Source organism: Galeopterus variegatus, unplaced genomic scaffold (genome assembly GCF_000696425.1).
Source record: "Galeopterus variegatus unplaced genomic scaffold, G_variegatus-3.0.2 Scaffold6805, whole genome shotgun sequence".
NCBI classification, from domain to species: Eukaryota; Metazoa; Chordata; class Mammalia; order Dermoptera; family Cynocephalidae; genus Galeopterus; species Galeopterus variegatus.
The window spans coordinates 97041-111797 of NW_007732916.1; the positions used below are offsets into that span (position 1 = coordinate 97041).

Sequence of the window (14757 nt, forward strand, 5' to 3'; positions counted from 1 at the left end):
TTTTTTTACTGACCGGTAACGGGATCGCAACCCTTGGTGTCGCGCCCGTACCGGGGACTGGCAATGGGATCGCAACCCTCGGTGTTGCGCCCGCACCGCGCTCAGCCAGTGAGCGGGAACCGGTCTCCACATGGGATCCGAACCCTCGGCGGGAGCGCCGCCGCACTCCCAAGCGGCGCACTCTCCAGTGCGCCACTGGGCCGGCCCTTGTTGCAGTTTTTAAGAGGTTCTTTATGAAGACTCAGCTCCCTGAAATACTGAGGTCCCCACCCACTCTTCCCCTGCATTCCCCACACCCACAGCTAAAGACAAGGGTGTATTAATGCACTGACCCTAACACGTCTGAGCTGTAGGATTCCAGGCTCAGCCACAAAAAGAGCCCAGGTCTTCAAAGAACAGTGTTCCTGGGTTACCTGAGCCCCAGCCCCACTGATGCAAACCCTCACCGGGGCCTAGATGGAGTTGACAAAGTCCCCATTTCCCCCCACCCCAGACTGTGGGGCTGTGGGTTGCTGACTCTCTCCCTGCTAGGGGCTAATCCTCTTGTAGACACTTCTCCAGGTGGTCCTGGTGCTGCCCCTAAGACTATCATTCATTTTCCCCTCTGCAAGGAATGGGGAGGGGGGACTGAGGCATTTGTGATATCCAGTTTGATGGTTTGGGGGTGCTCCTGCTCTTTTCCAGCACAAAGTGGGGTTCCTGGGGGTAACAGACCTTGTCCAGGTGCCACAGACACAGACACCCCCTGCTACCAGGGCTGACATCTCAGGGAGCAGAGGAAGGCCTGCAGTCCTGCAGGAGTCTGCAGAAGAAGCTACGGGGTCATCAAGAACCCCTCCTCGCAGCCCAGCAATCAGGGCACCGCTGGAGGGATTCATCCCCTTTCCCATGGCTCGTGTCTGTGCACACAGAACAGGGGGCTTTCTTCTTTAAGTCAGAATTCATGTGAATCCTGTCTCTGCCACAACTTCCAGGGCAAACCTGGGGCAGGTTTCTGACTCTCGCTGATCTTCAGTGTTCTCGTGTGTGAAAAACTGGAATATTGAAATCTGAATTTTAGCAGAGTTATTTGGGGCAGGGGGTTGACAACTAAATAAGAAAGTGATTATTAAAGGCCCAAGAATGTGGCCTGGACAAGTGTGTGTTGAGTTACTTTGTAACAGTCACCACCACACCAGTAATTCACTCAGGACCCTCTAACATGAAGCTGGGTCTTCCCCAAGCTCACATACCGTTAGGCTATGCCTGCACACACGTGTGTGTGTGTGAGAGAGAGAGAGACCCAAGCACAGAAAACAGAACCTATGGACAAGATGCCTCCTGGACCGTGGGGCTTCAGTGGGATGACTAGGGGTTCCAGCCGAAAACACTGGTGGGAGTTCCCAGTGCACAGCTCCAGACCGGCCAATGCTAGCAGCCGACCATGTCCCCACCGGCCCTCATCAGACCTTACCTCATTGTTGACAAAGCAGTATAAGACAGCCACCATCAGCCCCTGCAAACGAGAGTCATGTCAGCGCACAGGAAGCAGGGGGAGGCGCCCTGCAGGCAGCCCCTGGTCAGAAGCGCCCCAACATCCCCTTCCTCAAATTGGGCAGACCCAGGGGTGGGGCAGTGGGTTCCTTCTCATCTCCTTTCTGGAGGAAGAAGAAGGCCCCTTGCTCAGATACTGCAAAAGTTCCACAACCGCCCTCTTCATGAGGAGGCCTGATCCGGAGAAGCACCCACCTCTGATCACGGAGATTTTCCCCACCCCAGCCCCGTGTGTCCACTCGGGAGACCCAATGCTCCAGCACTGTGTTCTATTTGTGTGTGTGTGTGTGTGTGTGCACAGGTATGTAAATGCACACACATGGGCCCATGTGCTTATAGGCATCCTATAATATTCTCTAGGGGCTGAGACCAGTTTCTTATCTTTACACCCGTGGCATCATCTAATGCTAGAGGAGAGGATCAATTCTTTGCTTTGGAACTATGTGACCCTGTAAATCTTGCTTTAACATCTCTGAGCCTCAGTATCCGCCTCTGTAAAATGGGGGTAATCCTGTACATCTCCTGGGTGCATAAAGCACCTGGCACGGTGCCTGCCTCCCAGAAGATGGTAGCTGCAATACCAGGATTCCAGGGTTACATCCAGGAATCTTCTTGTCCCATGTGCTTACAGAGAAGACTGGCCTGGGTGTCGGGACACCTGAGGATACTAGTTCTGGCTCGGCTCCAACCATGTGACCTTGGGCAGGGGTCACTCCCCCAAGCCTCAGCCTGTCCATCTTTCCCATCTGCATGATGCAGGCTGCTGTCTGCTCACCCCCCACTCTGGGACTTCATGAGCAAGTGCCCGTCGCTGTGCGGTCACCTGGAAGGAGGTGAAGGAGAGCTCTGTGAACAGCTTGATGAAGCGCAGGGTCCCCCGGGCATGCTCGTCCATCACGAAGGCAAAGATGACCTCGTGGGTCCCCAGCAGGGGGATGAGCGTCAGCGTGGACTTGGCAAGTCTGGGGGCAGGGTGAAGGCCGCTGGAGTCATTCTGGGCCTCCCCCACAAACGCTTCTACCCTTTCGGCACCCTCCACCCTTCCCACCAGGACCTGGCATCTGGGTCATGGATGCCCTCCCACCCCAAAACCTGAGACAGGCTGCATAGAGGGAAGGAATATAGGTCAAGACCCCCTAGAAGCCTACAGGCAGCCCAAGGATGGAGTGAGGGCAAGGCTTTGGGGTCCCAGGTCAGGCCTGAGTGGGAGACTCCAAGCTAAGCAGGTTACATCACCTGCATTTGATGTCTGTTTTGCACATGAGATTGGCCTTCAGTTTGGACACCACGATGCAGATGACCCGGACAAAGATGAGAAAGTTCACCTGCAGAGCAGATGGGCAGGTGGTAGGGGACTCTCTCGCTCCCCCCCCCACCCAGTCCTTCCCCTGGCACAAGCCCAGGCCTGCCATAGCTCCCATTCCCAACACCACACCATCACTCACCCCAATGGCAAAAAGAATGGGCAGCCGGATAATGAGCCAGTAATTCATGTTTGAGTTCCTGGTCCAGCAGCTGGGGAGGGAGAGAGATGCACACGTGCATGCAGTTGGGCTCACAGAGACGCCAGCTCACAGGTAGGGCAGGGCCCACAAATACACATGGCCATGCAGAGTCACTCAAACAGCCACCGGGAACTACCCAACCTTCAATCTCACAGATCCGCACACAACACACACAACACACAGTCCCCAACACATAGTCACACAGAGAGAGACACACGGCCTCCCAAACAAGCATCATGGACCTACGAACACAGTCATGTGTGTACCCAGCATCATACATGAAATAACAGAAACACTTCACTCACAGATGTTACAGAAAATCCTACAGGAGGGCACCACATATGCATAGACCCAGCACCATCTGCCATCTTACAGTCCTGGGGCAGGGAGGGGGATTAGAGAGCTAAATTCATACGTTAAGCTCCTGGTCCCTCATTTCTCCTCCCACCAGGTGGGAGCCATGTGCCCCAAGAACCAAGGAATCCCATGGACTTTGAGGACGGGGACCTTGGCACACCCACCCCTTGGAGCAGGACACTCACCCCTCATCCTCATAGAGGTACTTGACAACGCCCCAAGGGATAACAAACAGCAGGGGAACACCTGAGAGGAGAGAGGGAAAGACAGAGAGGGGAGAGGGGCTGGCAGGCCGGAGCCACTGCCGTGCACTCCCAGAGGCCTCTCCACACTCCAGGCCCCTCACACCTCCAGCCCCTCTCCTTGCCTGGCCCCAAACCACATTTTCTAGGTTGGTCTGGGTGCGTGGGAGAATGGAGGCAGCAGGAACCCCACACTGACTCCTGGACTCTTCCTTAGAGAGGGGTCCCCACCAGTCAACCCCCTCCCTTGTGCCAGGCGCACTGCCAAGACTTGCCACCAGGGTCCCATCTGAGACACCAGGACACAGCCACCCAAGTAGCAGAGGAACAGGGCCATGCAGTGGGGAGGACATGCCAGATGTGGTGGGGAACAGGAGAACTCTCTGATGCCCTTCCCCCTTGCTTCAGCCCACAGGCTGATCTCAGTCAATTCCCCAGGCACTGGAAGCCCCATCAGTCACCTGTTCCCAAACCCATGAGCCTGTGAGTGGCCTGCGCAGAAGTGTGCAATAGAGTCAGGAGCCCTACCCTCTCTGACAGGCCAACTAACTGTCCACAGCAGCCTACAGCAGCAACAACTACAACAACAATACTTTCCAAGTGGCCGAGACTTGACTGGTGTGGTAGTCAGCCTCTAAGGCGGTGCCCAGTGATCCCCACCTCCTGGTACTCACACCCTGTGTAATCCATTACAGCAGGATTGGTCTGTGTGACCCATAACATACGGCCGAAGGGATGGCATNCCTTGCCCCTGGCTTCAGCCCACAGGCTGATCGCAGTCAATTCCCCAGGCACTGGAAGCCCCATCAGTCACCTGTTCCCAAACCCATGAGCCTGTGAGTGGCCTGCGCAGAAGTGTGCAATAGAGTCAGGAGCCCTACCCTCTCTGACAGGCCAACTAACTGTCCACAGCAGCCTACAGCAGCAACAACTACAACAACAATACTTTCCAAGTGGCCGAGACTTGACTGGTGTGGTAGTCAGCCTCTAAGGCGGTGCCCAGTGATCCCCACCTCCTGGTACTCACACCCTGTGTAATCCATTACAGCAGGATTGGTCTGTGTGACCCATAACATACGGCCGAAGGGATGGCATATCACTTCTGAGATTTGGTTATAAAACACAGTGTGGCTCTCTCTCTCTCTCTGATCTCTTGCTCTGGGGAAACCAGTTGTCATGTCGTGAGGGTACTCAGAGAGCCTATAGAAGGGCCCCTGCAGAAAGGAACAGAAGCCACCAGCCAAGAGCCTCGTGAGTGAGCAGGAAGTAGATCCTCCACCTCCAGTGGAGCCTGAGCTGAGAGCACTCTGGCCAACAGCTTGACGGCATCTCTGTTAGAGACCCTGAGCCAGAGGTACTCAGCTAAGTCAAACCCACGTAAGTGTTTGTTGTTTTAAACAGCTAAGTTTTGGGGTCATTTGTCATGCAGCAAGTTAACTAACACTGCTGGTTTCTAGTTCCTTGTGGGTAGAGCCCAGGCTCCACTCACCCTCAAGCCTCAGCACCCAGCTTACCCTGAGAGCTCAACTGTGTTGGTTGATTTAAAATTGGATTGTCCACCCTCACATGACAGATAAGGAGATGGATCAAGAGCTCAGACGGGCACAGGTGGGACTAGAATCCAGATGCACAATCCCACGCCCACTCCAACCACCCTCAATGGCTTCCTGCACCGACTCTCTCCACGCCTGTTTCTATTGGTGCCTCTCTCGGGGTTGGAGATGTGGGTGTATAAGATAGGTAAGGGTGTGCGCATCAAAGTAAGTGTGTGTGTGTGGTGGGGGTTTATGCATGTGCGTGGGTGGCTTTGGGGGGTGCTACCCCAGGAGCACATTTCCAGGGCAGAACCACGTCACAGCCCTTCCTGTCCTCATCACTGATATCCTCAACACATCACTGTCCACTCAAGAGCAGCTACTGAGTCACTCATGTGCCTGGATCTACTGTGCTTGATGATGCAGAGAGGGATGGAGGAAGCGAAGACGCTCACAGCTGACCAGCATTCTCCGTCAGATTCCTCTCTGCTTGCCCAAGGATTTTACACCAACCAGACCTCTCAGCATCCACGACGCTTTCATAACAGGCCTTCATGAGACTGGACAGGGATCGGGATGGCCTCCAGAGGCCCCAGCACGTAGCACAGGCCCTGCCACATGGAAGATGCTCCGTGAGAACGGGATGAACGAATGAATGATGAGTGAGTTGATACATCAGTGAGGAGGGGAAGCTCCCTAGGCAAAAACATGCCACCTCCCTGAGCTACACACACATGGAAACCTCCTTCTGGGCATCCCCAGCTACCGCTGTCCTTTCTCTCTGAGACCCCGCTCCAGGCCTGCGGAGCTCACTCATGTTATCAGCCAGACCTGGCAAGCGTCACTCACCCATCAGCATCTCCTTAACGAGGTCTTTTTAAAAAACACAGGCACAGCCCTGCCACATGCAAACACTACACACTCCCTGCTGGCTTCATCTTTCTCCCATTTAGAAAACCAAGACAGGCTGGAAGGGGAAAAGCTCAAATTAAGACACACAGAAGTGGCTCCAGGAAATAATGACTCCCTCGTCCATCACCTGCCTTCCCTCCTGTGCAGCCTCCTTGTGGTAAGATTCTGGAAGCACCCAACTGCCCATGGACTGCCACAGAAGCTGACATGCCTTTGGGGGGCTCCCCTCAGCTGTGTAGAAGCCTAATTTTAGTTCTTCTGTTTGTACATGAAGCTCAAAGTTGTTTCCCAAGCATCTCAGCTTGGGCCAGGCCTCCTGGCATCACAACAGAGCTCTCAGGTCTCTGTGACGCTCTGTACCTCTGTCTTTGTCCCTCTGTCTCTCTCCACCCCAATTCCTCAAGAAAAGGATGTTTTGAGATGTTTTGATTGGGACAAGTGTTCCCCAAGTCCTGCCTTTGTGCCCCCACAGGCCCTGAGCCCTGAGCTAAGGCATAGGGTGGTAGGAAAAGAACTGGCATCTCATCTCCCATTTGCCACTCAGAGATTTCCAGGGCATCCTGTGTCCCAACCAAACCCCAACCAACCACCCCCTCACCAACTACCCTGCTCCTCTGCACATATCACACTGTCCCTTTGATTGTTCCTGCCCTCAGGTTGTCATGGTGACAGGCACTAACAGAGCTGATGCTATTTCCCAGAATGGGCAGATGCCATCCCCCACCCTGAGGACAGCCCTGCCTGAGCTCCTGCCTGAGCTCCCCTCCATGGCCTGCCTCCTCCCCCACCCCTAGTGAGCTGCAGGGCTCGCCGGCTGCCCACTGCTTCTGTGACTGGGGAGCAGGATGAAGACACCTGGGAGGGGAGGGGAGGAAGGGCCGAGCAGGGTGGGGCTGGGTCCTGGTGTGGGAGGGAGAATGGGAAGGAGCAGAAATTTTTGTGAGAAGCCAGGGCCCACCTGCCACTGTGCAGAGGCCTGAGCCTGCTCGGTGGGCTGCAGGGGACTGAAGAGATGCAGCACGGGCCACAGTCACAGAACTGTGTGTGCCGTGCAGTGGGGCCTGGGGACTAGCAGTCGGGAGGCCTGGGTTCCACAGCCTGCTCTGCCTTCAAGGCCCTGCCTCTCTCTGGATCTTTGTGCCCTCAAGACATGGATCACATTAAAACCTATTTAGAGCTACTCTTCTACCATGGGGCTGGGCTGAGCATAACAAAGTAGCTGAGGAACACCAGCAAAAATGAATGAAGTACGAGGACAGGGGACAGGGAGGCTGGGAGGGCCAGAGAGAGCACAGAACCGTGAAGGCCTGGCAGCCTGAGGCAGCTTCCTCAAGAGGCTGGTGTTGGCAGCCTGGTGTGGGGAAGATGCTCAGAGAAAATTCCTGGACCGAGAACAGCCTTGCAAAGTCTCAGAGGCAGACGCTGAGGGAGGAGGCTGGCTGCGACTGAGCCGGGAAGTCCCCGGAGGTCAGGGCGCAGCAGTGGTCAGAGCAGCCTGAGGCACATGAATGAGGGACCATGGGAAGTGAATGAATGAGTGGCAAGCCGGGAAGGAGGGCCGGGGAGCGGGTGTGGGGCAGGGAAACCCGCGGATTCAGTGGCAGATGGAGTAGGGGGAGCCAGTGGACAAGGCCTACGCTCTGCTCTGTCCCAGCTGGTTGCCCGTGGGCCCTCCAGGAAGCGCTGCAGCACCTCTTTTCCTGGTAGTACAGGGATCTCAGCCCCCTGCCTTACCCCAACCGTGCCCCTCATCAGAATCCCACATGGCGAGAGGCAGAAGCACAACCAGAAATGTTCTAGCAAAAAAAAAGGCATGATGGTTCTTGGCAAAGTTTTTTGGCTAGAACATTTCCAGCTGGGCTCCAGGCACATTCGCAGTCCACCCCTTTCCTTGACTGTCCTCTGGTCACCCCACCCACCCTACTTGGCTCTCCTCTGAGACCTCCTCTTCATCATCATGTGACAGAGCAAGAGCCCCCACCCCACTTCTCAGCCCCACCCTCTTTCCCCCTCCCCACCTTGAGGCCCAGGACTCACCATCTCCCTCAGGGCTTTGGGCTGCCAGGTCTGGGTGTAGGACTCTATCCCCAGATGGTCTTAGGAGGAGGGTAATGGAGGATAGTGCCACGACCTCCAATGGTGTGCAAGAGAGTGGTAGGAGGTGGTATTTGGCCAAATGGGGGTGGAGGCTTCCATTAAGGGAGGAGAGTTATGCAAAGGTTGGGGGGCTGTAACCATACCTCCCTGCAGTGCCTAACCAGCCCATGGGAAGGAGGTCCTGTGCCCAGGATGGGTTCTGCAGAGGGCCCTGTCCCTTGGCCCAGCAGTGTGTTCTGAGTCTTCCACACTGGAAGAGAATCAGAGTCTCCCACCCCCATGTCACAGGTTCAGGGGGTGGTGGACGGGAGTCATGAGCTGAAGGATGGTGGGCCTTACCCCAGCCTATTGTCAGATAGAGCCTGAAGACGCGCTGCTCGGAGAAGACTGAGAAGGCCAGCAGCGTGTACAGGTACACGCCCTCCACCAGCAGCCAGTAGTAATTGGCCGCCACGCAGTACTGCATGAGCAGGAACACCAGGCGGCAGCCCAGAGAGTCCTGGGGGCAGAAGAAGAGTCCAGTGGGGACAACCATGTGTGAGGATCAGTTCCCCAGTGGGGACTTTGCTTTTCTTCTTCATGACGGGACCCATGTCTTAAATGCCTCTGGCCTGCCTCACAGAGGCAGACCAGGGCTAGGCACATGGCAGGAATTAGGAAAGTATTGGATACAATTTCAATTTTCTTTCACGTAAAAATGCTTAGCAAACTGGAAATAAGAGGGCATTTCTTAACCTGTTAAAGGCTATCTTCCCAACCGGGAGCAAACATCATTCTTAACTGAGAAACTTGGAAGCATTTCCTCTAAAATCAGGAACAAAATAAGGAGGTCTGGTATAATCACTTCTATTCAACACTGTACTACAGATTCTAGCCACTATAATAAGGCAAGGAAAATATTGTAAAAGAATTGGAAAGAAACAAAATGGTCATTATGTGTAGATGATAGATTATTGTCATAAAATATCCAATAGAATCTACAAATTATTAGAACTAATAAGAGAGTTCAGCAAGTTTGCTGATATGTATGTTTATATACACCAGCAATAAACAACAAAAAGTAAATTTTAGAAATAATTCGTTTACAATATTTTTAGTTGACTACTTAGAAATAAGTCTAACAGAAGATGGGCAAGATCTCTGTGGAGAATATTATAAAACTTGCTTAATATTATTAGAGAAGACAAGTTAATGGAAAATACACAGATATACCACATTTTTGGGGAGAAAGACTCACTGTCTTGAAGGAGTCACTTCTCCCCACATTAAGTGATGCAATGCATCTATAATAAATTCAATGCAACTATAATAAAAATTCCAACAGAACTTTATTTTTCATAGAACTTTAAAAACAAAAAAGAGCTGAGGGTCAAGAACAGTCCAGACACTCCTAAAGAAACACAAAGTAGGTTCCTTTACTATATGAGAACTTAGATTTCTAATAAATGTGTAGTAGTTAAGGCACCATGGTATTGGGATAGGGAGAGATAAATAGACCAACAGAAAAGAATATAGATGACAAAAGACAATCCATGCATATAGGGAGCTTTGCTGCATGGTAGAATAGATGTTGCAAACCAAGGGGGAAAAATGGCCTATCAATAAACGGTACTGAAGCAATTAACTATATGTATATATGAAAAAATAAAATTAAATCCCCTATTTTTACTATACACAAAAATAAATTCCAGGTAGATCAAAGAACCATATGGGAAAAGCAAAATTCTGAAACTTTTAGAAGAAAATATAGTTGACCATCTTTATGACCCTAAGACAAGGAAAATTTTCTTAAAGAAGACCAGGAAGAAATTTGTTCTTTGGAAAAAATTAATATTTTTTAATCAATTAATAAAATTAATTTTTATGAATTGGTAACATTTATTGATAAATCTTATTTATCCATATAAAATTGATGAATTTTATTTATTAATATAAAACTGATCAATTTAATTCCATGAAAGTTAAGAACTTTTGTGCATAAAAAGTACCATAAAGTCAGTGAAAAAATAAGCTACAGAATAAGAGAGGATATATCCTAGATTAGAATTCAGAGTATATAATGAATGCTTCAAATAAAAAAGAAAAAGCCAAATAAGCCAATAAAAAAGTAAGCAAAGAATATGAACAAGCAATTCACAGAACAAATCGTGAAAAAATGCTTGATCTCTCTAGGAATCAGGGATGTGCAAATTAAAACCATAATGAAATTTCACTCTCTTCAGAAATTAGCAGCAATTAAACCTGAAAATACTAAACATTGGTGAGAATATTAAACAGAGGGAATTCTCTTTCATTGCTGGGAGGAGAGTAAATTGTTATGACCATTATGGAGAGCAACTTAACAACATCTAGTAAATTTGCAAAAGCAGGTGTTATTCAACTGGGCAATTCTGCTCCTAGGTATATGCCCTAGAGAAACGCACAAGGGGTCACAGATAAGAATGCTCATTGTAGCAAGGTTTGGAATTCAGAAACAAAAAAAGAAACACCTCAAATGTCAGCTAAAAGGATAACAAATAAACTGTGCTATATCATACAATAAAATATGGAATGACAGTTAAAATTCATGAAATAGAACTACCTTTATCAAAGTGAAGTGAATGAAACTCACAAACACACACACACACACACACACACACAAACAACCTGCAGAATAATATTGCTATAGTTTGAATGTTTTGTCCCTCCAAAATTCATGTTGTAATTTAATCCCCCACGTTTTTTTTCTCAGCAACGTGGCTGACTAGAGGCAAAAGCAACAAATAGTCACCTGAAGAGAAGTCTAGTGAAAACTATGGGATCCAGCTAAACAGTGAGGAAACCCCCACAAGACCTGAAAACTTGAGACAGCAACATAGGAGGACAGGAGAAACTCCCAACCAGGACTGGCATGGAGACTCAAGGAACCCTTTACTGCAAGGACAAGGTAGGCACCAGCTGCCAGCCCTTCCACCTTAGACACCTGCAAACAAGGCTGCAGGGTGACCACAAGGCCTTCATGGGCAATGAGCCTAGTGTGTAGAGTGGCTAAGAGCCCACAAGACTGTATTTTCCCAGAGGAGCAGATGGAGTCACCCTCACACCCCTCAGTCCCAGGTTGCTGCTGGACATTTCCATTTTGAGATAGGAGCCAGGGGAGCCCAGAGTTCCACTGACCCAGTGGCTCTGCATACACCAGCAGAGAATGTGAAGGGTAGTGTGCTGGCTGCCTGGATACACACCCTTCTTCCTGAAGCACAGAGCCCCACTTGACATAGGGGAACTGCCCATGCCAGTTGAGAGTAGGAGGAGCATACTGGTCATCTGGATTCATGTTCTCCTTCCTCTGGGAGCTCATAACCCCACCCAACTCAATGCCCCATGCCTGCTCCAGTGGACAGTGAGCTGAAGCTCCACCAAGCCCCTTGCACTGATTGTCTTCATCCACGCCTTGCTCCTCTGGGAGCTCAGCGGTCTTCTGATGCAGCAAGTCCACCAGCACGAGCAAATAGCACGCCGAGCATATACAAACTATCCTTGGGAGCCCTTTTCCCTGGGAGTCCCGTGTCCCATTTGACACAGTAGCCTGCCCACAACAGCAGAAAAGGTGTGAGGAGTGAGCCAGCATTACTACTTTGCCTACCAAGAACGAAACCTATGTAGCCTAACCCAACTGTCAACATAAAACACTTTTACAGATATGAGTTTCTCCCCTCAAAAACCACGCTAAAAATTAAAAGAAGCAACTATACCATGAGATGCCCAGACCTCAATGCAGAGATATGAGAAACATGAAAAAAACAGGGAAATATGACATCCTGAAAAGACTATGATTCTCCAGTGCCAGACCCCAAACAACAGGAAACTGGTGAGTCATCTGAAGAGAAATCCCAATGATAATATCAAAGAAACTCAACTTAATGGATTAAAAAAATAGGTAGAAATGAAGTTTAAAAGAAAGATCCAGGACATGCACAAGAAATTCAGTGAAGAGACAGAGACAGTAAAAAAGAATCAAAATCAAGCAGAAATCCTGGAACTGAAGAATTCGTTCTTCAGCCTAAGTGGCAGGCTAGAACAAGTGGAAAAAATAATTTTTGAACTAGAAGACAGGTTTTTTGAATTAACACAGTTGGAACAAAAAAAAAAAAAAAAAAAGGAATTTATTTTTTAAAATTAATTAATTAATTAATTAATTAATTTATTTTGTCAATATACAATGTAGTTAGTTATTGTGTCCCATCACCAAAACCTCCCTCCCTCCTCCCTCTCCCCCCTCCCACCCAGATGTGTCGGTATCTATTTAGACCTCAAATCTAAGCTGACTTTCTAATGGAGCTGTATCAGCATACTATGTTAAGTGATACCAGGCACTTAACAAGCAAAAAAAAAAAAAGAAAAGAAAAACAATTCTTTTAAATGAAGAAAGCCTATGAGATCTTTCTGATGACCTTAAGCGTGCAAACTTCTGTATTATGAGTGTACTGGAAGGGGAAGAGAAAGGAAAATGCATTGAAAAACTAATGACATAGTAGCCAAAAACTTCCCAAGTATTGGGAGAGATGTGGTCCCACAGATCCAAGAAGCTCAAAGATGCCCAAACAGATTCAACCCCAAAAGGATCTCCACTAGACGCACTGTAGTCAAACTGTCAAAAATCTAAGACAAAGAAAGAATTCTAAAAACAGCAAGAGAAAAGCATCAACTCACCTATAAGGAAATCCCTATCAGGCTAACAGCAGACTTCTCAACAGAAACCCTACAGGCCAGGAGAATGTGTGATGACATATTCAAAGTTTTAAAAGAAAATACTGCCAACCAAGGATACTATATCCAGCAAAGCTTTTCTTCAGAAATGAAGGGGAAATAGTATTTTTCCCATACAAACAAAAGCTCGGGGAATTCACCACCACAAGACCAGCCTTTGAGCAAATCCTCAAGGGAGTTCTACATCACCATAACTACATGAGAAAGAATTTTAAAAACTACTTGTAGAACAGACATGCAAAAGAGAAAGAAAATGTATCTTATCACTACAAAAAAAAAATCATCAAACAGCAAAGACAAACAATAAAAAAGAAAGAAAGCAAAGAAAGAAATATAAAACAACCATAATAAATTAATGAAATGGCAGGAACAAGGCAACACCTTTCAATAACAACTCTGAATGTAAATGAATTAAATTCCTCAATTAGAAGATATAAACTGGCTGGAAGGATTAAAAAACTAAACCCAACTATATACTGCCTTCAAAAAACTCACTTCACCAATAAAGATACACACAAACTAATAGTGAAGAGATAAAGATATTCCACACAAAAGGAAACCAAAAATGAGCAGAAGTTACTATATTTATATCAGATAAAAAAGACTTCAAACAAAGAACTATAAAGAGAGATAAAGAAGGACATTATATAATGATAAAAGGATCAATTGAGCAAGAAGATATGACAATCATAAATATATATGCACCCAACATCATAGCAGACAGATAAATAAAGCAATTATTACTGGATCTAAAGAGAGAAATAGACCCCAACACAAAAATAGTTAGGGACTTTGACACACCACTCTCAGCAATGGACAGATTCTCTAGACAAAAAATTAGATTTAAACAGAATTTTAGGCCAAATTGACTTGGCAGACATTTGCAGAACATTTCATCCATCAACTACAGAATGTACATTCTTCTCATCAGTACATGAATCATTCTCCAGGCTAGACCATGTGTTAGGCCACAAAGTAAGTCTCAGAAGTTGTTTTTATTTTTTTTTCCTTTTTGTCTTTTTTCGTGACCGGCAATGGGATCGCAACCCTCAGTGTCACACCTGCACCGCGTTCAACCAGTGAGTGGACCGGTCTCTATATGGGATCCGAACCCTCAGCGGGAGCGCCGCCATGCTCCCAGGCGCCGCACTCTACCAAGTGCGCCACCGGGCCGGCCCGTAAGTCTCAGAAGTTTAAAGAGATTGAAATCAGATCACAATGGAACAAAATTAGAAATTAACAACAAGCAAAACTTTGGAACCTATACAAATACATGAAATTAAACATGTTCCTGAGTGGCCAATGGGTCAAACCAAAATAAAGCAGGAAGTCAAAAAAATTCTTCAAGGAACGATCTGCAAGGCTCAATAGCCCCATCTATTGAATCGGAGGTCCAAGATTCGAGAGAAAACCCCTGCCAAAATGAACAAACACCCAAAAAGAGATACCCGAAATGCAAAAAACCAAGAAAATACACCACCAAAAGTCAATAATTCTCAAATTCTAGATCCTATAGAACAAGAAGCCCTTGAAATGAATGACAGGGAATTTCAAGTGTTAATCCTAAAGAGACTGAACGAGATACAAGAAAACACAGCTAGACAACATGATGAAACCAGGAAAAACATACAGGACCTGAAAGAGGAAATGTACAAGGAAATCACCGTCATAAAAAAAAACGTAGCAGAACTTGCAGAAATGAAGAAGTTATTCAGCGAAATAAAAAACACAATGGAGAGCTTAACCAGCAGGATAACGGAAGTTGAAGGCAGAACCTCGGTTCTTGAAGATGGGCTCTTTGGAATAATACAAGCAGACAAGAAAAAAGAA

At 48.1% G+C, this 14757-nt stretch overlaps 1 protein-coding gene across 1 annotated transcript in view; it reads right to left on the reverse strand.

Annotated features, from left to right (window-relative positions):
• Positions 1-14757, reverse strand: part of GLP1R (glucagon-like peptide 1 receptor) — a gene marked incomplete at its 5' end in the record, with an annotated part of 26389 nt that overhangs the window by 3948 nt on the left and 7684 nt on the right. The window contains 6 exons of the mRNA XM_008591277.1: positions 1454-1495; positions 2357-2495; positions 2770-2858; positions 2979-3048; positions 3581-3641; positions 8521-8680. Coding sequence (XP_008589499.1) covers positions 1454-1495; positions 2357-2495; positions 2770-2858; positions 2979-3048; positions 3581-3641; positions 8521-8680 — 561 coding nt within the window. The remainder of the gene's footprint in view (positions 1-1453; positions 1496-2356; positions 2496-2769; positions 2859-2978; positions 3049-3580; positions 3642-8520; positions 8681-14757) is intronic.